This window comes from Micromys minutus (assembly GCF_963924665.1).
Source record: "Micromys minutus genome assembly, chromosome: 1".
Classification (NCBI taxonomy): Eukaryota; Metazoa; Chordata; class Mammalia; order Rodentia; family Muridae; genus Micromys; species Micromys minutus.
In genome coordinates this window covers 104697169-104723942 of record NC_137969.1, presented here as the reverse complement: position 1 = coordinate 104723942, position 26774 = coordinate 104697169, and the positions used below count along the sequence as shown (strand labels likewise).

At 43.4% G+C, this 26774-nt stretch overlaps 1 protein-coding gene across 1 annotated transcript in view; it reads right to left on the bottom strand.

The window, feature by feature from the left end:
- Positions 1-3588: 3588 nt before the first annotated feature.
- FAM120A (family with sequence similarity 120 member A) overlaps positions 3589-26774 on the bottom strand; it is an 80109-nt gene continuing 56923 nt past the window's right edge. Inside the window, exons 11-18 of the mRNA XM_080929495.1 lie at positions 24018-24267; positions 21209-21323; positions 15916-16125; positions 13743-13926; positions 13132-13269; positions 9917-10058; positions 9417-9513; positions 3589-5497 (exon numbers count right to left, since the gene is read on the bottom strand). Of these exons, the coding sequence (XP_080785621.1) occupies positions 5186-5497; positions 9417-9513; positions 9917-10058; positions 13132-13269; positions 13743-13926; positions 15916-16125; positions 21209-21323; positions 24018-24267 (1448 nt within the window). The 3' untranslated portion in view covers positions 3589-5185. The remainder of the gene's footprint in view (positions 5498-9416; positions 9514-9916; positions 10059-13131; positions 13270-13742; positions 13927-15915; positions 16126-21208; positions 21324-24017; positions 24268-26774) is intronic.

Sequence of the window (26774 nt, the reverse complement as noted above, 5' to 3'; positions counted from 1 at the left end):
CAGCCAAATGCTTCTAATGGCTGAGCCGTCACCTCAGCACCTCCCTCATCCCTTCAGTCTCTTGTAACCATAACTGAAAACTAACTTGAACCCTGAATCCTCCCACTGCTCTTATGTGGCTTGTAGTCATGTGTCACACCTGGTTTATGGGGTGCTAGTGCTGAAACCTAGAACTTCATGCGTGCTAGGAAACTACTTGCCAACTGAGCTACACCTCCAACATAATTTTTGTTTTGTTTTTTGGGTAGTTTGTTTTGTTCATTGTTAGTATATGGAAACAAAACTGATTTTCAATGTTGATCTCGTTTATTGCTTTTTACTCAATCATGTCTTTTAACAAAGGGTGTGAGTGCACACACATGCAGCTATAGTGTTTAGGTCTATCCTGGACACATGCTCCCTGCCTGAATACTCCCACCTGTCCTCCACAGTGTGGCTTCCCTGGTGCCTTACTCCGTGGAAGTTTTAACTTGCTTTGCTGTTCTTCCCGAAACCTTCCGCCCCTTCTATCTCACTTCTAATACTGATTCCTTTTTTACTTGTGTGTTTAACATAGTTTGTGATCCTGATCTCTATTCAGGTGATGTCCCACAGCCCCAGAGAATGCTGCTTCTGCAGCAGGCTCAGTGCCAGCCTCTGGAGTGACCAATCAGGGCACCAAAGATTGGATGAGCATCTACCCAGGGAAAGTCATCTGTCAGTTGGTCCAGATGCGTGGCTTTTAGTGTGCTTGTGCCAGGCTCACAGTGGTGCTTGGTTCAGACCCTCAGCCTGAAATTCTATCTCCCTTTGCACAAAACCTCACTGTAGTTCTGGCTCCTTAGATATGTTCTCTATAGAGCCACAACTGTTCACATTCTACCCTAGGGCTGGGTAATAGAGAAGGTGGCCCTATTGTGGGCTCAGAAGCTTCCATTTACCAAACATGAAAATCCAGAGACCGAGATCCCCTTTTATAAGAACACTACTTATACTGGATAAGGGCCTATCCTACTCCAACATGACCTTGTCCCAACTCCTTAGCCAATTGCATCTGCAGAGACCTTATTTCCAAATAAGGTTGCTTTCTGAGATCCCAGGAGTCATGTCTTTGGAAAGAGAGGAGCTTGGTTCAGACCCTAATATAGGTTACTACATCTTTACAGAAAGTTTCTACGTGGCCTCACCTGAGGGCTTCCAGGTCACTTCAGCCTGAGCCATAACCATAGGTTCCTCAAGGAGCTCACACGGTGATAAGAGGGAGCCGGACACCCTAATGTGGTTCTTTGGAAAACACTTGAGCAGTAGCCAGCCACACAGTAACCATGTGTGGAAGATAACAGGTGTGGTTGGCAGACCCACTAGCAACAGACCCATGACAACAAGACCCTTTCCCTGACAGCAGAAAACGTGTTTCCAAGATAACCTGGAAAGAAATAGGCTTGAGGAGAACAATTAATTAGCACATCAATTAATTAGAACATTAATCAGCGCTGGTCACTGGGGCTTGTCCTGTAGGAAGAAGGGATGGCATAGGCTGACTATCCCTTTTGTCCACGTAAGTGATGTATGGATAAAGGTATAGGAATTACCCAACATTCTCTGAGACAGAGAATGAAGAATGGAGCTACATTAACCATGTCTATCTAATGCTTATCCTCTGGGCCTGTCCATTCAAACAGCTCCCATGCTCTAAGGGCCAGCACCACAAGGACTAAGAAGCAACCCCAGGACTCACTTATGGAGTGGCATGTGCACCCTTACTCCACCTCTTGTCCTTATATTTGGCTTATTAAATGTGAACATGTGTTTAGCTCCCCCATTTTAGTGGAAATGCTTCAAGGAAAGGCTTTGTGCCTTGTCCCTTGGAGGAAGGGCAGTGCCTGGTAAAAGTGCTACACAAGAACCTTAAGGAAGCAGAATGCCCCTCTATGCTGAGGAGGAAATGAAAATATGTATTGCATCAAAAGACCTGGTGTTCACAATAGTTGTTTCAAGAGGCAGAGTTACAGCAAAAATCATAAAAGTTCCCTTTTAAAAGGAAAAACAAACCAAAAATAACCAAACTACCAAAAGCATCACACCTACCACAGTTTACCATCTGACCAGGAACACCACCAGGTTGAGTTCATCTTGGGTGTGTACAAAGCCTCAAATTTGGCTCTGAGTTCTGGCCAATGCCACATATGGCCAAAGTCCCTTGGCACTGGACTCCAAATGATCCCCTTCAATTCCAGTGTTGGGAAAATCAGTAAATGCACCTCTGGCAAAGTGAGGGTTCAGTTTCATATCCTTGGAGCCTCCAGAACCCTCTCTTCCTGCTCAAGCCTAAACTTCCCTTCTTTAAGATGGAGGCATACTTTGGAGCCAAGAGGTCTCTTAGGCCTAGAACAAATGTAATTAACTCAAGTGACATGAAAGTGGCACAAAGTCACCTTAACCTCAGTTATTTTTCATATGTGTGGGAAAGTAAATCCCTCTGCCTCAGAGATAGCGCTCTTCTCAGGAGGCCACAGTCAGTGCTCTATTGAATGATCACTAAGGGAGGCTGGCCTATAGTGCTGGGAAAGGAGGCAAAACTATCCGCCCCTCACTCTTAAGCCGGAAGGCCTTTCTGTTCAGTTTGCTGTCCCCAAGTAAGGTGGGCTGAGGATCTAGAATAGTGGTTTGTGGCTGTTGAGGCGGGGAGAAGACCCTGTGAGGGTGCCGTGGGTGACGGTATTTTCAGAATAAAAGTTTTCTGTACTCCAGCAGCTGGGACATTCTTTTGGAATCCATAGTGGACACAGTCTTCCGTGGGACCGTGGCTTCTGGTACCAAACACAGGCCAAAGGTTCTGGAGGACTGTTATGGGCAGTAGGTACCAAGGTTCACTCTCACTGAGACCCTGGAGAGCAAATTAATAGAATCGGACAAGAGGTTATCTCCTCCGTAATTTGGAAGCCACAATTCAGTAGGCGCGCGCTGGGTCAGGGCCCCCCATGGCTGTACCTCCGACCCTTCCTGGGGCCTACGGAGGCCGCGAGGTAGTGAGAGCAAACCCGCGCAAGATCCCAAACTCGACTCTTAAAAAACAGAGAGCCTGACCCACCGAGCAGGCGCAGTCTCAAACCTTGTCACGCGGTTCCGCCCTGGCGCCTGAGCGTAAGCCGGAGGCTTTGGGCATGGCTCGGCTCCGCCCCAAGATGCGCACGCATCTGCTTTGCAATCACCCCCACCCCCGCCCATAGAGCAAGCGTCCTCAGCCCGCTCTGGGAACGCGAAGCAGGCTGCTAGGAGTACCAGGTAATAAGACAGTATAAAGGGCAGCTACACTTTTGTAACTCTACATTTAAAAACAAAGATTTCCCCGTTGGACCTTTATAAAAGCTACTTTGGACTTTGCAGCCTTATTGGTCAGAGAATGTATGTAGCGGAAATCAAAAGCTGTGCTCAGCATAATTTTCATATTAACCACTAATGTTCCTCTAAAATTACTTTAACAGAGCTCGGTATTTCTAAACTTTTTGTTGTCTCACCGAGCTCTTCATAAGCTACCTCAATTTAAATTAAACCTCTGTAAAATTCATACGTTTACAAGTTAATTTAAAAGCCACACCATACTTTATACTAAAAGAATAAAGATTTTTATTAAGCATTGTAAGTTGCATTCAATAGCCTCTGGATACGCCACACCACAATCCATCAACAGTCAATCAGACCCAACAGCAGTTCATTCTTCACAATCCATGAGTTAGGGCAGAACTCCCTTCAACTTACAGTAAGATCCTACTTAGCTCTTGCGGGCAGGGGCTGGGGAGTTACACCTCATTTCTGATCACTAATGTGATGAAGAGCATCGGAAGTATATGAAACGTAAGAAGTGATTCTGATTCAAAGTACATTGTTTGGAAACAGTAACAAAACATCAAAATGATAGAAGTATACCTGCTTCTACTAAACTCCTGATGGGAAACTTCTCAAGAACAAGCAATTTGTTTCCTGCTACAGAGGGGGAGGGGTGTTTTGTTTTTTAAGATCATAGGGGGGTTTTTTCTTTACAGAATTTCATATTTTGCTAATATGAATATGAAGGCATAAAACAGCAACAAAGAACAATAATGCACACAGCAGTGAGTACACCAGGGTAATGTTGATATTCCAAACGGCTAGATAATTTCTGGGGGGTTTAGAATAAATGCAACAGAGGTCAATAATCACAAAATTTTAAGGTTAGAGCAAGATCAGTCAATGACTAAACAGAGTTAACATCTTTTATAGGACTATTACTGATTATTAGCATTTTGTTTTGCAAATGGGCACATACTGGTAAGAATGGAAGAAAGGACGATAACATGCATAATATTAACTACACACTTTAGAAATTATGAACCATGCAGAAGTTTAGCTCAAGTAGTAGCACTAATGGTCTACATCCGATTCCAAACCACGGAGCTCACTGATCACAGATGCATGGTATTAGTCACGAAGTTTCAGAACATTGTTTTGACTTTGAAAGGTCATTTGCATCTTCTATGATTTCAACTTTATCTCCATTGAACTTGCTTGTAAAGTATGTATGATGTACTGTGTATTCAAAATCAGCACAACAGCAGTTTACTCTATAAAGTTTTTTTTTTTTAGTTTCAATAGTTGCACTTTTCTTTTAACACAAAAGAACCACATCAACAGTGATGAAATTTAAGTAAGAAAGAAAAACTGTGGTTGTGCCTTATTTCTTTCATAATCATAAATCAAAGCCTTAAAACAAAGCTTCATTGTGAAACAGTAATGCAAAAATCAAATATAATGGCATACATATGGTGCCAAATGCTAAAAATTATATTTTAAGCTATATATACTTAAACATTGCCAAAATTTGTTTTCTTTATAGTTCTAGAAACACAACTCTAGGCTTTTGTCATAACCAGTTAAACTTTGTGTACTTCATTTTTAAGTGCGGGAGTCAAATGCTCTTCATTTTCTTTCTCTCTTTTTTGTTTTATTGTAGCATTTTGACTACAACTGGTTAAAACTAAAAAAAAAAAAAAAAAAAAAAAAAAAAAAGTGTTGTTTAAATCTCTGATATCAAAGAGGGATCTGAATTTCCAAAGTCCTCATTGTCTTACGGAAAGGACAAAATGTACATAACTGCAGGCTCTCTTTCTCTCCAGATAGTCCTGAATCCTTACCTTCCAGCATCCTTCACCCTCTATAAAAAATAAGTTTACTCTTCTTTATTTAAGACAGCTGCCTCCAGAGCAGCCTCCCTGCGGCAGGCGCTGTCTGTACTTAGTGCATTTAAGTGAGGATTTGTATTGCACGTTTTAGAGTCATTGTTCAAGGCACTTTCAGAGTGGCTGGGGGCCCTGGTGTCACCTGTGCTCCCATTAAGTTGGGGCACTGGCTTCTCCTCGGCCATCACTCCGTTTTCAGCCAGAGACCCTTCTGAGGACACAGCAGAGGACTTGGATTCCCCAGATTTCGACTTCAGTTCTTTGGCCACTTCTTCTGCTGAGGCAGCATAAGGAGGCCTGCCCTGTTGGGAAGGAGAGTGATGAGAGCCTCAGGTACGGAAGAGGTGGGCAGGGGACATGGATGGACAGGGACACAGATCAGCCATAATGCCTCAGCCAGAGAATTCAGAAGAAAATTCCAAGAGGCTAAGCTCTCTGCTTGCCTTCAGCTGGTGAAACTCCTATCTAGGCTGATTCCTTCTGTGGCTCTGTCTCTCAACACCTCTGCTCAAAATGTTCATTTTGAAATGACAAAGTCGCACTTGGAGTGCTCTGTCTAACCCTTTATGTAGTATCTAATCTTTAAAGTTATAAGCACCTTTTAGTGATTCTCCTGTGAAACGACAGAGTCTGTCCTCATATTCTCCAAAATACATACCCAAAACACATACCCCAATATTTACAGGGTAAACCAAGTCACAGTCGGCAACACCAACACAATACGGATAGCAGCACAGGGTTTGTGGACAGATCCTCCTCTGGATCACACCTGTTCCCCTAAGCAGGTTGACAAATAATTCCCTTGGAAAAAATGGACCTTGAGCCTGATGCAATCCCATACACTTCCCAACAACAAGGCTCTCTGAGATGGTGAGGCCTCTACCTGACATGTGACACACTGTGATCTGGCAGTTTTCTGCGGTGAGTGCCCCCACCCTCAAAACCAATAAAATGGTCATCATGTTATGACAACCAAGTTCTATAAAAGTTCCTTAGGATACATGAGACTAAGTGGGAAATGGAAGCAGAGGAAAGGTCATGGGATAGGGAGGGTCTTTTGGGAGTGATGGTGGTACTTGCTTAATTAAGCTTGAGAACAACTCAAAACCACCATCTTACAAACAACACCAAAGATGGTCCAATCCCTAATCAGACATTTCATCAAAACAACACAGAAGTGAAACAGCAATTATACACACAAGACAAGATGTGTTCACCAAGGACACACGTTTTTACAACATAACTGTTAGATTGGTCACACAGCCAGGGTAAGGGGGAAAGGAACAGTCCCTCACCAATGAGAGGAAAATAAAACAGTGCTGCCACTCAGGAAGGCACTCTGCACTGAGCTAAGTCTTTGCCAGGGACCACAGAGATGAGAGCTTGGGAAACTACAAAAAGCCTATACTCAGTGTTTGGAATCAAGCCTAGGGCACTGCCTCCACTCTAGCACTGAACTATGTACCCAGCCCCACCAAGATGTTCACAGTTCTGTTAATAACAGGGAGGAACTTACAACACGTATTGTGAAGTTAAGAAAGACCAGTCTGAGGAGCTGGAGAGATGGTTGAGTGGTAACAAGTATTTGGTACTTTTCCAGAGGCCCCAGGTTCAATTCTCAGCACCCACATGACAGCTTACAGTCTGTAACTGTAGTTCCAGGGGATCTGACACCCTCACACAGACATGCATGCAGGCAAAAATACAATCAATTCTCATAAATACTTAAAAGATGGATGTTTAGAAGTCTGAAAAGATAGTAAGTAAGTGTAATTCTACCTGTTTAACCTGGAAAGGGCAAAACCTGGGGAGACAGGAAAATACTCATCGGCCAGAGCTCTCAGGGAAGTAGAGTGGAGCAGGCAGTGACATTTGGGGACACAATGGCAGTGCAGACCTGGTTAGCACACTGGAGGGTGTGACACCAAGAGTGGCAGCTGAATGATGGGGAAGGTACAAAGGAAAGGCAGTGCTATAAGGAGATCTGCCTCTCTCAGTGCTGTGAGCTAAAACTGCTCCTTACACTTTTAAAGAACAAAGCATCTGGGCATGGTGGCCCACACCTTTAATCCCAGTGCAGGGAGAGGCAGACAATTTCTGTGAATTTGAGGCCAGACTGGTCGGCAAAATGGATCCTAGGACAGCCAGTGCTATGTAGAAAGATCCTGTCTTAAAAAACAAACAAACAAACAAAAAACAACCTAGGGTTCACATGTGTGAAAACACTGCCATTTCTGGGTTCAATCCCTGGACCACACTTTGGCATTAATCCTTTTCAAAGGAAAAGAATTAACGCAAAAGTTCAGCTTTTAGTGGCACATGGGCAGTGGGGCCCATGGACACACATACATATATCATATCATTCCCATATAATGACAAACAATAAATACATTAAGTGTGACACAGTGGCATACAGGGCACAGCAGCCATAACATTAATCACAGTCCTCAGGAGACAGAGACAGGGAACCACTAGGAACTTAGGCTAATCTAACTGACACAGCAAGTTCCTTACAGGGTTATGTACTGAGACTGTCTCAGAACAAAAAAACAAAAAAAAAAAACAAAAAAAAAAAAAAAAAAGAAAAGAAAAGAAAAAAAAAAGAAAAAAAGAAAAGAAGGAGGGGGGTGAGGGAGGAACCCCAGAGGTTGTTGAAGATAGGTAGAGAAGACCCAAAGAACGGGCAGCTGGACACCCAAGATGAAAACAGAGGCAAGCCCCATGGTGCTACTGTAGACCAGTCCCTGAAGGGAAAGGTCTGGGTTTCCCGAGTGTGGCAATCAGAGCAGCAGTGCCAATGGCTTCTACAGAAGGCACCAATCTGGGCATGCAGGACAAGCACACACACAGGGGAGTCCAATGGGAATGAGATGAGGTAGCTCCTTGATACAAAGCTTTATGTATGAAGAAAGTGAAGTAAAGCAAGACTGTGAAGAAAGTCTGCAAGCCAGTGTCCTGATAAGGAAAGACAGAAAAAAGTCTTTCTATTGTACAGTTCACCTCAGTCCTTCCTGAGGAGTCATTCTTCAAGAAGCCATTGAGAAAAGAACTTCAGAGATTAAAACAGAGGCCTAGAGCCTGGAGGATACATGGATCTAGAAGCAATACAAACGAGGTACAATGGGAAAGTATAGTGGATCATGGCTCCCTGCCCAGATAAAGATAAGGATAGCAGATAGTGCTTAAAATGAAGGTGGTGTGAGAATGTAAGGGGTGCTCGCATGTGCGCGTGCGCACACGCGCACACACACACACACACACACACACACACACACGTTCCCCAGCTGCTCTCAGCACAGGAGGCTAGCCACAGCACCATGAGCAGATACTGAGCCTGTGTGTGAAATCTGTAAAAAAGCATCGACTAATTATGGGATGTGTTAGTTTAACCAACCCTCCAGAAGCAAGATTTTCCAAGATGGACAAGAGTCCATTTAGATACTACAATAGAGCTACTACTAGTCAAATGCCTATCTGCTGGAATCCAATAAATGTTTCATTGGGACAGTAAGTGTCAGTCACTGTCTCCACAAGACATGCACAAGTACAGATGTCCATAAGAAGGCTACGAGGAGTTCATCTAGGGAAAAGGATACACACAACAGGCATAAATGAGATCTTAAAAGTGGAGCTGGAAAGAGGAGTCCATGGTTGAGAGTACTAGAGACCCTCCACAGGGATCAGGGTTGGATTCCCAGCACGTGCACAGAGGCTTACAGCATCTATAACTATAGTCTCAGGAAATCCAACGCCTTCTTCTGCTCTCTGAGGCACCGGCGCCCACACATGCATGCAGGCAAAACATGTACACACATAAAATAAAAAAGCACCCAGAAGGCAGAGGTAAGTGGATCTCAGTGAGTTTGAGGTCAGCCTCGTCTATACAAGTTCCAGGCCAGCTAGGGCTACATAGTAAGGCCTTGACTCAAACAAACAAAGAAACAACCAAAACAAACAAACAAAAAACCAAGCCTGTTTTCTACCAAAGAAGACAGATGGCCAGGGCAGCCTGGCCCTCATTTGGCCTAAACAAGAAGTCAAACACAAGTGTCACCTAATGGAGTTCCTGAGCACAGCGAAATGATTCAAATATCAAGTCAGAGACCTGACAGTTACCAAACTCACTGCCCTATAGTCAGAACCCAGGCAGGGACACAGGAAAGGACACTGCTAGGAAGAAGACATGGCAGGAGTGACAGAGGAAGACTCTGGGGACATTACCTGAATTGCTCCCTGGCTTTTGTAGCCTCTGCCGTAGTACCTTCCACCTCTTCCAAACGTTCTAATCACTGGAGTGGAAATGACACCCCTTGGACGCCTGGGTCAATAGAGAAAAACAAGAGCAAACAGATTTACGTCTATCAAAGATGGTATTTAAACTACTCTCAAGTCGATCTTAGGCCATGTGTGACATCAAGTATTAAATATGGTCAGATCAAATGCAAGAAATCATTTTTCTGGTTCACACCCGAGGCATTTGACTTCAAAACTAACACTTGGAACATTTTTAAGACAGTTTATTAACTGAATAATGGTTAATTATTTAACAATGCTGAATCAAACAATTGTATAATGATATATAAGAGAATTCTATGTAACACTAAGAACGATGTGAAACAAACTATCCAGAGACATGAGAACAGCCCCTGCTCAGGAGGAGGAGCAGTCAAAGGCTGCTTTCTGCAATTACACAAAATACAGCATCCCAGCCCAGAGCTTACCCTCTTGCTGGTCCTCCCACAGACACCACCTGCAGAGGGAAGGGCCCTCGGCCCCCACGGCCCCGCCTGCTCCCAGCCCAGTGGCCAACCACGGTGCCAGCTATTTCTAGCTTCCCTCCCTGAGAAGGAATAGGTTGGACTCCTGCACAGAAAAACAAAACAAAATATGAGAAAGCAAGACGTTTACAAATACATTAGGACCAACAAAAGAGAAACAAGCAAAGCAACTCCTATTTAGTTCTGGTTCCTATTTAGTAAGACGCCATTTACCCTGCTTTACAAAGACTTTATTACAGAAGGCTCTCTGTGCACACCATGCACCACCATCATCATGTAACCCTGGCTTTCCTGGAACTCTATAAGTAAACTAGGCTAGTAGCATCAAGTTCACAGACATCTGCTGGCCTCTGCTTCCCAAGTGCTGGAATTAAAGATATACCTGGCCCTACACCATGACATTTCAATCTGTAGTTAAGAACCTGTAACAACAGTATGGTAGTAAACTTCTGTGATCAAAGTACTTGGAAACTGAGGCAGGAGGATTGTGGATTTGAGACCAGCCTGGACTAGAGGGACACCTTGTGTAAATTTAGAAAGTGAAGCTTAAATAATGGCTCATCCATTTGTTAATGGTGCTTACCACCAAGCCTGATGGATGACCTGTGTTCTAGCACCAAGCTTCACATGTTTGTAGGAGAGAACCAATTCCTCCGAGCTGTCCTCTTACCTCCAAAAGTATCCTGCAGTTGTTCACATGCAAAATAAATGTTTAAAAACTGAAACCAAACCAAAAGGATCTGCAAATGAACTGGATCTTAACTGCCACAGTGAACTACACCACCTCAGTGAACTGCACTGTCATGGCGAACTATACCTCCACAGTCAACTGCTACTGAGGGAGATTCAGATAACTGTAGCCAGCAGAGTGTCGCTGGTCACCTTCTGCACCATCAGATGGACTTGTGCAACCTCAGTGTGCTTTTCTCTAGGACAACACTTCCATCTGTGTCACTAGCCAAACATGAAAGCAATTAATCAATAAACCTAAGCATTCCTTCCTCTCTCCTCTCGCACTAGGAATGGGACCCAGGATGGTGCACAGGCAAGTGCTTTTCCACTGAACGATCTGCATACCATAAATTCTGGAAACAAAGTCTTACTGTGCAATCCAGGCCAGCTGAACCACATACAGCTCCACAGTTACCACATTGCTAAATTAAAACTTCCTTAAGCACAAACTTAAATATATGCTGCATTCACCAACTTCTATTAATTACCAAAGGATTGACTATTCTTGATTTTCTGACCTAAGAAATACCTTAATCTGTTACATTACAGGAAAATGGTTAAAACAAAATAAGCTTGAACATCTTATTCCTGAGATTGTCACAAACTCCCTGATCCTGGTGTTACGACTTATGTCCATAACCAAGCCCACTCATCTGGGAAGCACTGGAAACAGTATGACTACAAAGTCACCCAGTGTCAGACTCACAAGGTCTTAGCTGGCCAGGAGTTAGCTATGGAGACCAGGTTATGGTAGAAGGCCTCTGCCTTCAGAGTGCTAGGATTAAAGAAGTGTGTCACCACACTTACCCAGAAAAGATGTTTTAATAAGTTTATTTTATGATAATATTATTTTGCGGATAATTAAATTAAATAAATAATTGGTGTTTTGGGATACAATTTTACCAAGTAGCACTGATTGACCTGAAACTTGCTATGTTTCTAGGCTAGTCTTTTTAACTTGAAGTAATTCTGCATGCCTTCTTTCTTTCTTTTTTTTTTTTTAACTTTCCCCCCTTTTGTTAAAAATAAATCCCCTCCAAAAAATATATCCTGATTATGGTTTTCACACCCTTTACTTCTGCCAGGTCCTCCCCTTCCTTACAGTCATTAGAAAACAAATAGGCTTAGGATAATAATAAAATATAATAAGAAAAAAAACCTGACACATTGGAACTGGACAAAACAGACAGACAGAAGGAAAAGAGTCAAAGAGAAGGCACACAGAGACCCAGTCATTCACACTCAGGAATCCCATAAAAACAACAATCTGGAAGCATGACAGATACTCAAAAGACCCAGACCTGTGCAGACCCTGTGCATGCTGCCTCAGTCTTTGAGTTCATATGAGCTTTGACCATGTTGTTTTAGAGGCCTTGTTTTCTTGGTGTCCTCCATCCCCTCTGGCTCTTAAACTCTTTTGCTTCCTCTTCTGCAGGGTTCCCTGAGCCCTGAGGGGAGGGATTTGATGGAGACATCCCATTTAGGGCCTGCCCAGGTCCTACAGGGGCTGAGATGCAGGCACCCACTACCACACACTAGTAAGAATAAAATTGTACTAAGGTACTTTACATTACTTTGTTTTCAACACCCTGTACCCACTTGTACTTCTGGCCCACACTGATGCTTTAGGTGTGCCCTGCACAGCACAGGTATGAACAGGAAAGGCAGCATCAGAGTCTAACTCCACAGGGAGCTGAAACACATCATGGAGGAGTTACAGAAACAGCCACAAGGTAGAGAAGACCTTGGAAGGGTGAGGAACAGGAAGAACAGGGCCCACTGGGGTTGCAGGCAGCTGATCCTCAGCCACATCTTTCCACACACCATGGTTCTTATAGGCCACTGTAGTGCCAGGAAACTGAGATGACAAATGCTACCATGCAGAAAAGAATGCCTATCCTGAAAGTAACTCAGAATGTATCATATCAGGCCAAACCTGCAAAGTGACCTGATGGCTTCAAGTGACAGCAGAATTGCAATCAGCAATTTCCAAAGCTCTTCCCTTGACAAGATAAATACAAATGAAGAGAGATGTAAGGAATACTTACAGTGAACTATCTCACATTAGTTTTCTTTACAAACAATGTGATAGAAATTCTGCACCTGCTTACATCTTCTACACAAGCACCTTTACCAAAAGACGGCTTCATGATATATACCACTATGCAAAATAGGCAGCCTAGCCTGGGAGGGTGAGGTGTTGGCCAGGTCACACTGGTGCATAGACAAGTTGTCTTCTAGGTGGACACTCAGTGGCCTAGCTTGGAAGGAAAAGACAGGACAGCTACAACACAGACGTAAAGGCTGAGGGTCAGTCTCATTAGCAGAAGCTTGAAAGGAAGCCATGAAGGGAAGGGACTAGATGCTGGAGCAGGAAAAATGCTGGCAGCAGAAACTTGAAGGGGTGTGGGTGTGGTAATAATTACCGCCCTGGGACTTGCTAGTCCTGCCGCTTTCACTGCCTGAGAAGGCTCCACAGTGTCCCGATGCTGCTGTCACCCGGAAGGCACGGTAAGGGCCTGTCGCTACTGTTTCCCCATAATGGCCTCCAAAGCCACAGACTCCTGTATCCAGAGTAGAGAAAAACAGGAATAGCATGAGAAGTAGGTCTCAAAGTGGCTTCCCATGCATGCAGAACAGCCCCTATCTTTGTCGCCTTCTGGGAAGAGGTCTCTCAGACCCTCTTGCTATCTCAATTTCTGCTCATCATTCCCAGAGGCCAGCACTATAGGCCAGCCTCCCTTAGTGATCATTCAATAGAGCACTGACTGTGGCCTCCTGAGAAGAGCGCTATCTCTGAGGCAGAGGGATTTACTTTCCTACACATATGAAAAATAACTGAGGTTAAGGTAACTTTGTGTTCTTTCTCATGGTCTCCATTCAGGATCTTACCCTCTCATTCCTACTTGGGAAGAATTAGTGCCATGATACCTCATCCTAAAACCTACTATTGCACATCTCCACATGGCAAGCTGTGGTGCCACTAGAAGGACCACATGCTCTGCCCCACTTGAAAGATTTCCAAAATATGACTCACCTGCAAAGCCCCTGCCCCTGCCCTGTGAGGGTGGGACTGGCCCAAAATGCCGAGGGTATACAGAAGCTGGGTAGAAGGGCAGAGCAGGAGGTGGCGGGAAGGGGAGTGGATGATTTTGCCGGGAGAAGTTGAGCCCTTCCAGGATACTCTGGCGCATCTTTTCAACCTTGGCAGCTTGCTCAGCCTGAAGTCAAGGGACAGACAGGTAAAAACATCATCCATGTGGGTTTTTTTTTTTTAAAGAATTAAACATTTTATGTATATGAATACACTGTAACTGTCTTCAGACACATCAGAAGAGGGCATTAGATTCCATTGCAGATGGTTGTGAGACCATGTGGTTGAACTCAGGACCTCTGGAAGAACAGCCAGTGCTCTTAACCCCTGAGCCATCTCTCCAGCCCACCCATGTGTTTTAACAAATTTAAATAGTCACTAATAAAATGGAACCACTGCTGTGCAAAGTCTCCATCTGCACAGTCACCTAATCTTTATTTTTAATATTTATTTTATGTTCAGCTGTGTATCTGTGTGGGATTATTCAACTGTACAAAGTGCCTGTGAAGTGGTTAGAGCCAAGCCTACCTCATCCCCCTGAGCTGATAGTTGTGAGTTGCCTTTTGTGAGTGCTGGAAACTGAACTCAGGTCCCCTGTGAGAACAATACATACTCTTAACTGTTGAACCTCTCTCTCCAGCCCCTCACCTATCCCAAATACTTATTCTGAACACCTAAATCAATGGCCACTCTAAGACCTTCTCTACAGGAGGGTGTAGAACAAGACAAACTGTCCTCAGCTGAGCTCAAATTTGACAACACTGGTACCTAGTGCAGTTTATACTGAAAATGGGGCTTCCTGCTGGCCTAGCTTTGTATTTTTGCCCTTCTTGCTGGTTTCACTGGTTTTCCATAGTGCTGAAGTATTCTGAGGGGTTTGTAAATGAGTAGCAAGCTGTGACATGCCACAAGCATGTGCCATTGGCCATGAGCGCAACACTCATGATCAAGCAACAATATTAAAAGAAATGCTTATCAAGAGAAGTCACACAGAACGACTGAAAATGTGAGCAAAGCCTCAGGGGAACCTAACCCTACACTCCCAGCCACAGTGGTTCCCACTCACTGCCTCAATTTGCAAGGAGCTTCCTGGGACCTAACTCAAGCAATAAGACTCCATGTGATCCTTTGGGAAGATGACAAGTGTACTGGATAGTTTCATGTCAACTTAACACAGGCTAAAGTCACCTGAGTAAAAGAAACCTGAATTAAGAAAATGCCTCCATATAATCAGGCTGTAGACGAGCCTATAGAAAAATTTTAAATTATTGATTAATGTGAGAGGGTCCAGCCCAAGCTGGGTAGTGCCACCCTGGGCTGGTGGTCGTGGGCTCTCTAAGAAGGCAGGTTGAGTAAGTGTAAGCAACCTAGCTGGACTTTGGCTACTTTGTGAGTTCTTTTTTCTTCCACCCTTCTCCACCCCTTCCAATCCCCAACACTAGATAAAAAAGAATGGATGGAGAAAGAGATCCCTGAGTGAAGTCAGGGGCTGGAGAGGGGGCGATGTTATCCTTAGGCTACTTCCTGCTGATTACTGGAGTTGAGTTCCTTGGGCAAGTCTGATCTACAGCAGCATTGTATCTATTCTCTTGTCTCTTCTTTGTGCACATTTAACGAACTGTGACCAACAACCAACCAACAACCCAACGACCTCTCAGAGCCCCAGCATTTATATACCCTCTGAAAAGTCTCCAGAATTCCAAATGCCACACAATTGTAGAAACTATCTGCAGGTGACAAAATCAAGCTCTGACTAGAACAAGCATGAGGCAAATCATAGTCAGCTGCTGTGGACAATCTGAAGCAGCCCCATATCCCACACCTGGGATTAAAATAAAAACATTTTCTTGTAATATTCCTGTGTTTCTTTAAAGAAACCAAAATTCACTCCAAAGCAGCATCCCTCCAGGATACAACAGTTCCTGCCCCCAGGCTCCTGATCCGACATCACTGGCGAATGATGACATGGAGGCAAAAGCCAAACAAACCCTTTCCTCTCCCAGCTGCTCTGGCCATGGTGTTTTATCACAGAAGCAGTAACCCTGAATTAGACAGCAGGTTTAGTTCATACACTACATTTCACCAGTCAGAGATGACTGCCCTGTCCCCAACATACCTGACCATCACAGAGGTCGATGAGTGGGGTCTTTTCCCGGCTGGCTTTAAGAAGTTTGGACTGGAAGAGCTTCCCATCAAAATACATCCAAGGACAACAGTGTTCCCAGGGTATGGGCTGCCCACATGCATCATTAGCAAATAGTGCCATGTCTACTCCGCTCATGAAGAGAGCTGACAGCTGAATTCCTCGGGGGTCTAAGTTTTCAATCTTTAAATGGAAAAGAGTAATTTATATGGAGTAAGAGTACTACAGTATCATACTTTCCCAGTAAAACTCCCCCAAGGTAACAGAGCACGGTCCTCACCAATAAGAGGAGCACACCTTGGCTTCACCCAGACCCAGTTTACTCAAAGGAAACCACAGTTCATGTTATTAGAGATTTAAAGTCATGTTTTATGAACATACTGATTAGTTCTGTCTGTAAATTATTACAGTGTGGACATATGATGCTAAAGGACAGACATAACAAGGGAACTAATGAGCTACATTAGCCTCCTTCTGGGCCCAGAGCTCCCTTAGTAAAGCCTAACACTTCAGATCTGAACACTGGTCATGTGCTGGTAGAACGTTTTTCAAGTAGCTGTATTAAGAAATTACTTGGCATAATTTCATTTTGAAATACATTTGCACTAAATGTTTGTTACTTTATATGTTGTTTCAAAGAAACTTTAAAAGTGCCAAAATGTTTTAAGGGAAGTGAATAGTTTACAAACAAAAGAATGCAGAAAGAGAAGCACTGTACTCAAACTGCTTCACTGGCACTCCCACCACTGTCGTTCTAGGCCAAGCACTAGTGCCCACATGGCCAGAACTCTGTCACCTCACAGACACCTGACACGGTCCAATCAACTCTTGATCATCTGTGTGGAAGGGCCTAGTTTGTGGATTATCTAGGACAAAGGTTTAATTCTATTTTGGTTTCTTTCTTGTCACCTCAATGGCTTTTCAAGAATAAAATCTTTAGAATAAAAGCCTTTTAGTCCAGGCAAGGCCACATTGTGGCAGGGGAAATGACTTTTGGAAGTGGCATTGTATGAAATAAAAAAGAATATTTCAGTGCCAAATGCTAATGAAGTTATGATTATATACAAGTATTTCCTATCACATTCTTGCCTTTTTTTTTTTTTTTTTTTAGTTGATGCAATTAAACTTGTAAGGCCTAGGAGTCAGGTCATGAATTTACAAACACTGTTTATCTATACCTCTGGAACTTGTGAGAAACATGAGGGCCTGCGGTGATGGATTAAATGCACTTTCGATTTTTGTGCAATATAGAGAGAAGGTCAAATGGAAAGAACATGTATTTTTTTACTGAGATACCCTCTATGTGCTATAAAAAGGAAAGCGACTGTCACCATGGAGAATGAACTGGCCTGCTGGAGAGGAGCTAAGCAGAAGTGAGCTGTAAGCAAACACCTCAGCACACAGGCCACCCTCCCACCTCTATGGGACAGTAGCTATGAATCCCTCCTGGTCATCCCGGCCACGGCTTCCAGCCCACACCTCTGTGCCCTACACAAAGACTGGAAAATCAGGATCAAAGTTTCGGGAGAGATGGTGGCACTATAAAGGCTTCTACCTCTATGAAAATGCTCTGCTATCTGTGGGCACAACTGTGGCAGTATGGGTTACTACTGGCCATATCTAGATACAAAGTCACACTGATTAAAATCCTGGCCACATCACTCTGTATGGAGTTTAACAGAGTGTAGCAAAATTGAGCAACAAAATAGCACACTGGTTAGAATTACTCATTTCTAAATTTACTGAGAGGAATGGAACTCATTCATATATGTGCACTCATTCATATATGAATTACATTGGCCACCGAGGGACTAAAACTTAAAAATAATTTCAAAATAATTATCAATTTTAGTAATAATAACTGCAATGAACTTAACAGGCAAACATTTGTAAAATAAAAGCTATAGAAATAAGATTTCCATTGCTGTGCACATTTGACTTTCTTCAAAAATTTTTAAAATTTTTTTAGAGATAGCTTCTTACTACATTAACCCAAATTGGCCTCAAACTCTTGATCCTCCTCTGGCTCCTAAGCACATGCCAACATGCCTGCTCAAAAATCTCTCTAACATTCATACTGCAATGCTTTAATTTCCTTAATTGTTTTGTTTTGTCTTATGTTTCTCTGTATTAACAGTTTTGGCTTCCCTGAAACTTGCTTTGCAGACCAGGCTGGCCTTGAACTACCTGCCTTTGCCTCTTCCTCCCAAGGGCTGGGATTAAAAGAGTGCACCACCACCACCATCTAGCCACTTTTAGCGATGTAGGCATCTGAGTTCCCCGAGGCCAGAAAAAGGCACTGGATTCCCTGGAACTGGAGCTACAACAGACAGTTGTAAACTGCCACGTGTATATCAGGAATCAAACACAGATCCTCTGAAGAGCGGCAATGACCTTAATAGCTAAGCCAGCTCTCCAGTCCCCTTAAATGTTAACTAGAACCCTAAACTGTACAGATGCCTGTATTTACTTAAATGGAGATAAATATTCAATATTATCCAAAGTTCCTCAACTAGAGAAACAGAAAAATCTGGCTTCACAAGAAATACAGCTGCAGACTTTCTTCTCTGCACAGACAGTTTCAGAGCCAATTGTAGTGAGGTGATGTCCTCTGACTCCTACTTCCTGAGCTCCAAACTCACGCTCCCACTTATGGCATATTCACTTATATGCCCAACAGCTGCAGCTGTCTCAGACTTGTCTCTCTCAGGCCTGATACTATCTTTAAAGCTCTTCATTTTCCATCTTTTCTAGTCTCCATTTGGCATGTGGAACTTTTAAAAGAATTATAGGGATGTCAAGAACAAAGGAGAAGGAACTGGATAAATATCACAATGGCAAAGCTCTTCTCCTCATCCTTCATCCCCAACTTTGAGCCCCAGGCTCAGTGCTAATTTTGCCTTCACAATTACACTTATGCTGGAAAACTAGGAGAACAGCTCACAAAACTGAACAGGGAAGCAAATGAGAGTCATCAGTCACTGTAACAGGTATGCAGAGAACCACACAGAACATGCTTAATTATTCATGGCTATGGTGGACAGAGAAAGCATGGATGAGATGGATTCTTAAACACTCATTTTAGCTAATAGTGCAGTGTCTTTTCCCACAAACCCTCCCTTCAGAAAAGCTGATAGCAAGAGCCCAAGCTGGCAGAAGTGGGACCTTTCTTCCTCTGTTCCTGATGGCAAAGCATGTACCAGACACTGACGGGGAAGAGTGACTGGTCTAGGCAATCCACAAACGGGGTGACAGCCCCAGCACAGCAACAGAGACAGTCAAGAGGTGACTATGTCTTAAACAGTCAAGAGGCATCTTACAGAAAGGCACCATCATTGCTTTTGACTTGTCAAAAACCTTTAGTGGTTAAATGAAAAAGCAATTTAAAATTTTAATTTTCTACCACTAAATTCTAGAATGCCAAACTACATAGGAATTTTGGGCAGCCTGAATAAGAATATTCCTATCAATTCTCAATTTAATAGCTGGGAGAATGGTTAATCTTAAAAAATAAAATAAAATAATAATAATAAAAAAACAACAAACAAAGCCAAGCTGCCTTCCTCTCAACCACAGGCTATTTTCCCCTCACAGCTCTTTTGAAATGTGTGCTAATCCTGACACTGAAGCTCTTAGTGTGGGCTGTGCTTGTAAAACAGGACCACCAACTTCCACACAAGAAGACCCGGGCTGCGACGAGTGAGACAGAAGGCCCCTGTTTGTGGAATGTATCTCACTGATACATCTTCAGAAATGTCGCGCCTTAGATGAAGAATCAGGCGAAAACCGTGTAAACACTAAGGTCTCAAAAGAACCAAAATGAAAGCTCCAAAAGGTGCACCCTGTGTGTGGGTCCGAAAATGAAAAGGATGTGGGAGAGAAGATGAACTTTGGTTAAAGTAACTTGATGGTGAATAAGGCTTGGCGGGCATACCTGGTCCCTGGCGGTCTGATTCTCAGAACTGGGCTGTCAATACTGAAGGAATAATCTACACAAGAGAGACAGGAGGAGAGGTAGAGGGTGGCACCACACTCTAGGGCAGTGACTTCACCCCTGAAGCACAGCCTGCGGCGAGGACGGTGACGGAGCACCCGGGGAACACACGGGAGGACCTGACTGGGTCCGCCACACTGCCTGACACCGAAAACAAAAGTGTTAAAGACAGTAACAATTTCTGCCTAACACACAGAAAAGCTTGATCCACAAAGTAAAGAACACAATTTGAGGGGATTCTGTTGAGCTTTGGTTTTATACTTAGCTTGTTTCAAAGTCATCAGAAGCCTCAACGGAGTTCTAGATAGCACCAAAATATGAAATTTAATATAATAATTTAGAGAAAAAACAGAAATTTACTGAGAACCACCTGTCAAATACGAAAAAGGAAAAAAAAAAATCTACAGAGCTAGTCTAAAATCTTTGCCATAAGATGTGTTCATAAAGAACAGCAAAAAGATCTGAAAGTGAAGGTAAATTTCTCAAAAGCTGATTTTAAAACAAACTTGGTAAAAAAAAAAAAAATTAAATAACTGATGACAAAACAAAACCCTAACATTCAAAAGAAAAAGCAGAACTGTGAGTCCAGCTACCCTGAGGACTTGAGCTCTAACAGTTATACAGAAACAGGAAAGCAATCATAATCATGGACACAGCAACTAATGAGCGCAGTGACAGGCGACACTACAAAACCAGCCAACTCAGGAGAAAATAAAGGCGGCAACACAAACACAAAGGAGGGCTACAGCAAAATGAAAAGGAATGTGACGTTAAAGGCTCACGAAAAGGGGTGCTGGGGTGATGCTAACACCGCTCTTCAAGGGGCTCTTTGAAAAAGGGACTGACTGCGCAACACTAGACCGGCAAAGAATATGCTTTAGAGAAAACTAAAGTGTAGCTAGGAACAATGGAATGAAATAAGAAAAAGAATCCTGGCTAGATGTTAGAACATTCCTAAGACTGAGCCCTCCCAGGGCTTGGAATCCCCTGGTAAAATAAAAAAGAGAAGTTTATTTTCCGATGTGAAAAACAAGAATAAACATCAATTGATAAACAGGAAAAATCTGATAAATGTAGAATTGGCTGTTTATTTGCTTACAAATCCTGATGACACAGCCAGACCTGGACAGAAATATCCCCTTTGCCTTGAAGGCACATAGGACATTAGTATTATTAGTTTGGTGCCCAAACAACTGTCTGGTGAGGGTTAGCAAAGTTACATCAAAATCCAAGCAAGACTTCCCAGGACAAGGAAACAAGGGTGATCGGTACCTTGAGTTCCTGCAGCTGGTCCGGCTCATAGAGTTTGGGGGACAATGCCTGAGCCAGGAAGGCATCCAGCTCCTGACGCCGCAGAATGCGAGCTCCGGGCCACTGCACCATATACCTGGTGAGGAACAGGAGATTGGAATGACTAGAGCAGTCAGCCAGTACTTGGAAGAACAGCAGCAGCTTCTCAGTAAATTCAGGATGGTACAAGTCAGGAAACTGCCTTTGTATTCTCTTTCAGCCACGGTGTCCATGAGAGGATGCCAGGTGAAGAATGTGCCCATGATCAACGCTCAGCATGCTAGAATGCTGGATGGCGCTTCCCCAGACTTGGGCCACATGCTTTATTCTTAGCATTCAGGAAGCAGAGACAGAGGCAAGTGGTTCTTTCTCTTTGAGGTTGAGATCCGTTTCATTTGAATTAAGAAATCAGCTGGCAGCAGCTGAATGCAGGAATGGTGTGGGAAGTGCCCATAAAAAGGATACTCAATGCACTAATGAGGACACCTTCACATCTGGAACAACCTGGTGTGGGTGGCTAAAGGGAATCAACTTCCACTAGGATAGACGTGCTAAGCAGCCAACAGCCTGCATCACTACACAGAGTATAACCTCATGTAGCTGTCAGTGTGGAAAGAGCTAACTGCCATAGTCACAAACCTATAAGCCCATTAGTACTAATTCTCTGTACCCAACAAATCTTATGGGGAACCGGATCAGGTTGCTAAGTGCCATTAAAACAGCTTCTGAGGCAGACTGCTTTGTGAGCCCTGGAGAACAACTCAAAGGAGTATAGGAAGTGGAGAGATGTAAAACTATACTCTTTCCTGTTTTCTCGGGCTTAAAACCGTTAATAAAACCACGCCAGGGCTGGCATTCACCTACAGAAATGTACAATAAGAAAAGGCACAGGGAGGTTCTAATGAGGCGTTAATAAGCAAAGTGAAATTTCATATACTCAATAAGAGGCAGATATTGATCTAAATTTTTACAGATAAAAATTTATGTCAGTGTGAATACTAAATATTTCTACTGCACTTACACAGTGATATAAAAGTAAATTAAACTATCACTATATACGCTGACAAAAATTATACTCTTTGGCTGGGCATGGTGACACACGCCTTTAATCCGAACATTGAGGCCAAACCAGGGATAGAATCTGAGACCCTGTCCCAAATTAGATAGATAGATAGATTAGATAGATAGATAGATAGATAGATAGACAGACAGACAGACAGACAGACAGACAATCAAGCAAGCAAGTAAGCATTATACACTTTGCAACTAAGTGCCATAAGTCAGACAGAATTTCCACTGAGGCTCCATGAGTAGATGTGAAAGAAGCCCCCACTACTGAATGAAACGTGGTTTGACACCAACCATCCTTAGAACACACATGGCACAGTTCGAAGTGTTTCCAAGCACAAAAAGACAGCTTGGGCCTTGCTATAATACCTTGGACCCTTCGCCCCTGAAAAAATATTCATGTATATGTAGTTGACCCTTGTCTTTTGAAATAAGGTCTTACTTTGTAGACCAGCATAGCCTTGAACTGTCCACCCTTCTCCAGCCTCTTCTAGTGCTGAAATTACAGGCGTGCATCAACACATGCAGCCTCCTCTTTGAGATTTCAGACTGACTGAATACTCTCATACTTCGTCCTGGAACTCACTCTCTAGACCAGGTTGGCCTTGAACTCACAGAACTTCCTGCCTCTGCTTCTTCCTCCCAAGTGCTGTTACTAAGTGTGTTGCCACCACTGCCCTAGCTCCACTGACTTAACTGTCCATCTATTTATCTGCAGTGTTGTCCCTTCACTTTGAGAAGAACCACTTTGAGGTAGTCTGTGTGTAACATGACACTTCTCACATCACAGCATTAACTTCTACTCACAGTCTCTGCTTCCTCATCTCTATTCCTCTGGATTCTAGAGATGGACCAGCAGTGTCCCCATCTATGCTAACTGCTGCCTTACAGTGACATTCATAGCAATGCCTAACGGGACTTCCCCCAGGGTGGAGAGAACACTGGCAAAAGCAGTCTTGGGAGGAAGGGAGAAAGCCACACCCTCTCTGTGGTTCTCTGCCTAGGTACATGACAAATGATGATCTACACAGGGAGGCAGAGCCAGGGAGACAATTATGTTCCTCCCCTCACCATGCTCATAACGCTAGGTGCTGGCAAAGAATGAGTCTCTCACTTAGTCTCTGAGGGGCCAACAGAATAAACAGTCAAGGCATAAGGGTATTATTAGCCCAAGAAACATGAAGTTGTTCCTGAGATGTACAAAATGTGAATGCCACACTTCATCTATAACCAGCACATGTGGCTATGTGCTACCCAGAGGTGACCACAAATATATCACATGGGGTGCAGTATGCTGCCTAGGTCAGTGTTGACAGTGGACAAGCCAAATGTTAGACACTATTTCACACCTGGAACAAAAACTATAAACTGACTGTGCCTGACACAAACCTATCTGTGAAAGAGAATCTCAATTGATGATAGTGGTTGAGGGTTTGGGGATGGGGGGTTCTTGATCAATAATTAATGTAGGTCCCAGGCCACTGTGGGAGGTACTATCCCTGTGGAAGTGAGCCTGGCTTGTCTAAGAATATAGCTGAACAAGCCAGTAGGCTGAATTCCTCCATTGTCTGTGGGTTTTCCCTTGATAGACTAGAACCTACTAAGCCAGAAAACCAAACCCTTCCTCTCTTAGGCTGCTGCTTTATGTCTTGGTTTGTATTATAGAAACAAAGAAGTAACTCCCTGCCGATGTCACCCCTTAGTTCCATGGACAGTCACGCACCGTAAGACGCAGCAGAGCACCATGAGGTGAGTGGGCACATTGGCAGGATTGAGCATGGCTGGGGTATCGGACCTCATGCAGGCCAGGAAGGCCCTCATCCGGCGGTTCTTGTCCTCCACCGCCTTGCCCAGCCAAAGCCTCTTCAGATTGGGGCAGGTCCACTCCCGGAAGGCCAGTGCTTCCACTAGCTCTGGGGTCTGAGGAGACTTCCCCTTGTAAGCTGCCCATTCCTTAATGATCAGTGGCGAGACTGCAGAGGAGAAACACAAGGAGGTTCATTTCAAGTTGTTCACTGGTCCTCCAGCCTGCACAGTAACAACCTGTTCTAGCACTGGGCCTGGACTCTCTCACAGAGAATGAAGCATTCTTTCCTCAGCAAGCTACTATATATCTGACCCTCAATGATTAGCAGATCACTTACATCTTCCATAAGGCCACACAAGTTTCTTCTCAGATAGATCAAGACTTGATTTTCCCACTTGCTGAATGTATAGACCACAAATGTTGGAGACTTGTTGGTACTTTAAATCTACTAAGAATTTTAGTACTAACAATAAGTCTAATACACAAGTGTGGCATAACCCAAATTAGTGCTCTCTTTTTCTACCCTAATACGTCCACAAGTCATATTACAACAATTTTCCTAAGGATTTTCTATTTGAACAGGCAATGGACACCACATGATAGCCAGTACGACTGCGTAGAAGTAACATTCCAACTTCTGAATCCCAGATGGTAGCAGAACACAGCAATTATCTTCAGCAGGACTTAAGACTGCAGAATTCTCCAAAATTTCATTTTGAAAGAGGCAAAATATCCTAAGTTTATATAATTTAGTATAACTCACACCCAGTGTTTCATCAGTGCTGAAGCCAATCCTTACAAACACAGAAATATGACACAGTCCCAGTCTTCAAATACACCAAGGGAGATCTAAAAGGGAGGCAATACAAAGAAAATCCAGCCTGCAGTATGGGAGTTAAAATTCCCCAGTTCCACTGAGGTAACAATCTGATGATGGATCTGGGTGTGCATTTCATAAGCAACAAACAGTAGACACCAGACCCAGAGCAGGACCTGTACTCAAGGTTTCACCTGGCACGGACATTCTATTACTCCTAGGTTCTTTTTCTCTAATAAAATACCTAAAGATGCAGAGATTCAGAAGACTCCAAAACTGTGGCAGAATCACCCAAGGAACTGGATGATGTTCAGTTCCACTCTGAGTCTAAATAAAGTCAGGTGATATAATAATCTCTTCAAACGTAATAGAAATTGCCAGGGGTTAGTTAGGTACTGGGAAGTGCAATATATCAGTAACAGGAAAAATGCTTAAACACATTACAATCTCCACATGTAAGATAATGTGTAACACGTGGGAACGTCACAGGCACACTCAGGAGAGCTCCGGGCAGTGATGCTCTGCATGGAGGCCAGCGGGCCAAGCATCGATGTAAATGCTGACAGTCACTAAAAACTTCTTTTACAAGAAGTACTGCTGTCAGAAAGCACATTTCTTCCATTTTCATTTCACTATCTTTGATGGAAATGTATTAATACATTTAAGGATACTAAATGTTCAATAGTATTAAAAGATAGCTGAGACACCTTAAAATGCTTACTTGAAACTTCACCAACTCAGAACAGACATTCATGTATATCAGCATATACTTTTTGATTTTATTATTTTAGGTGTCAAGAAGAGAACCAGGAAAAGCGCCATTACCAAGCAAGGCCTGTCCGTGGACGCACAATCTAAGGCATCACCATCCCACCTGGTTCCCACTGAGCTCCAGCACAGCTCGGCTTCCAGAACCTTCCCCAGCTGTACCAGCATCAGAACATGTATTACCACCATCACCACCACTCCACCACTCCACCCCAGCACCAACCCCACACACAAGCAGCCATCCCAGAAGCCCATTCCTCTCCCTGACTTCCTCCTGAGTCCTCCACAAAGAACACCTCATACTGAGGCAAGGGCCTTTCAAACTGAGCTTCTGACCAGGTTCCTACACCGGTGACTTGTATACATTTGTTCATTCATGTCCTCTCTCCCACTCCTGTTCCATACATATACCACACAAAATCCACAAACACATTCTATTCCCAGCATGCATTTTCATGGATGATAAAAACACAGGCTCCCTGTTAGGGTCTTTGGTGTTTTCTCACGAGAGGGAGGCATTCTCAATCATCTATCTTTGTCACTCTAATACCTCCCCTTTCCTTGGCTGTTTTTTAGACTATCTTTAATCTTTTTTTTTTTTAAGCACACATTGTGTTTTATTTATTTTGGGGACCAGATGTCATTATGTACATTTCTGAGTAACAGGCAATCTCCACATTGATTGTTTTATTAGATGGTACTTAGTGTGCGTTCTAGGCACCACCTGCCTAGTGCCCACTGAAGCAGTTCCTTCAGCCTCAGTGTCCCAAATTTGCCTCATCTGATGTGACATTATGGGCCCTAAACCTCGGGGATCCCGTGAGCACTAAGCAAGACACAGAAATGATGGGTGAGGCTTATGCCATCTCTCACAGCACTAAGCATTTGGGCGTCCACTTGAAATAATCATAATAAGTACAGCTCAAATTAAATAGGTGTAATAACAGACAAAGCTTGCTCCAAAGACACTGGTGTGCAGGACTTGTTTTATTTTATTCCCAGATTCTCAGCTGTTTTTAAACACAATAATATCTGGAGAACTTCTGAGTATATCACCACTCAACAGCTGTCTAATTGCTGGTCAATCA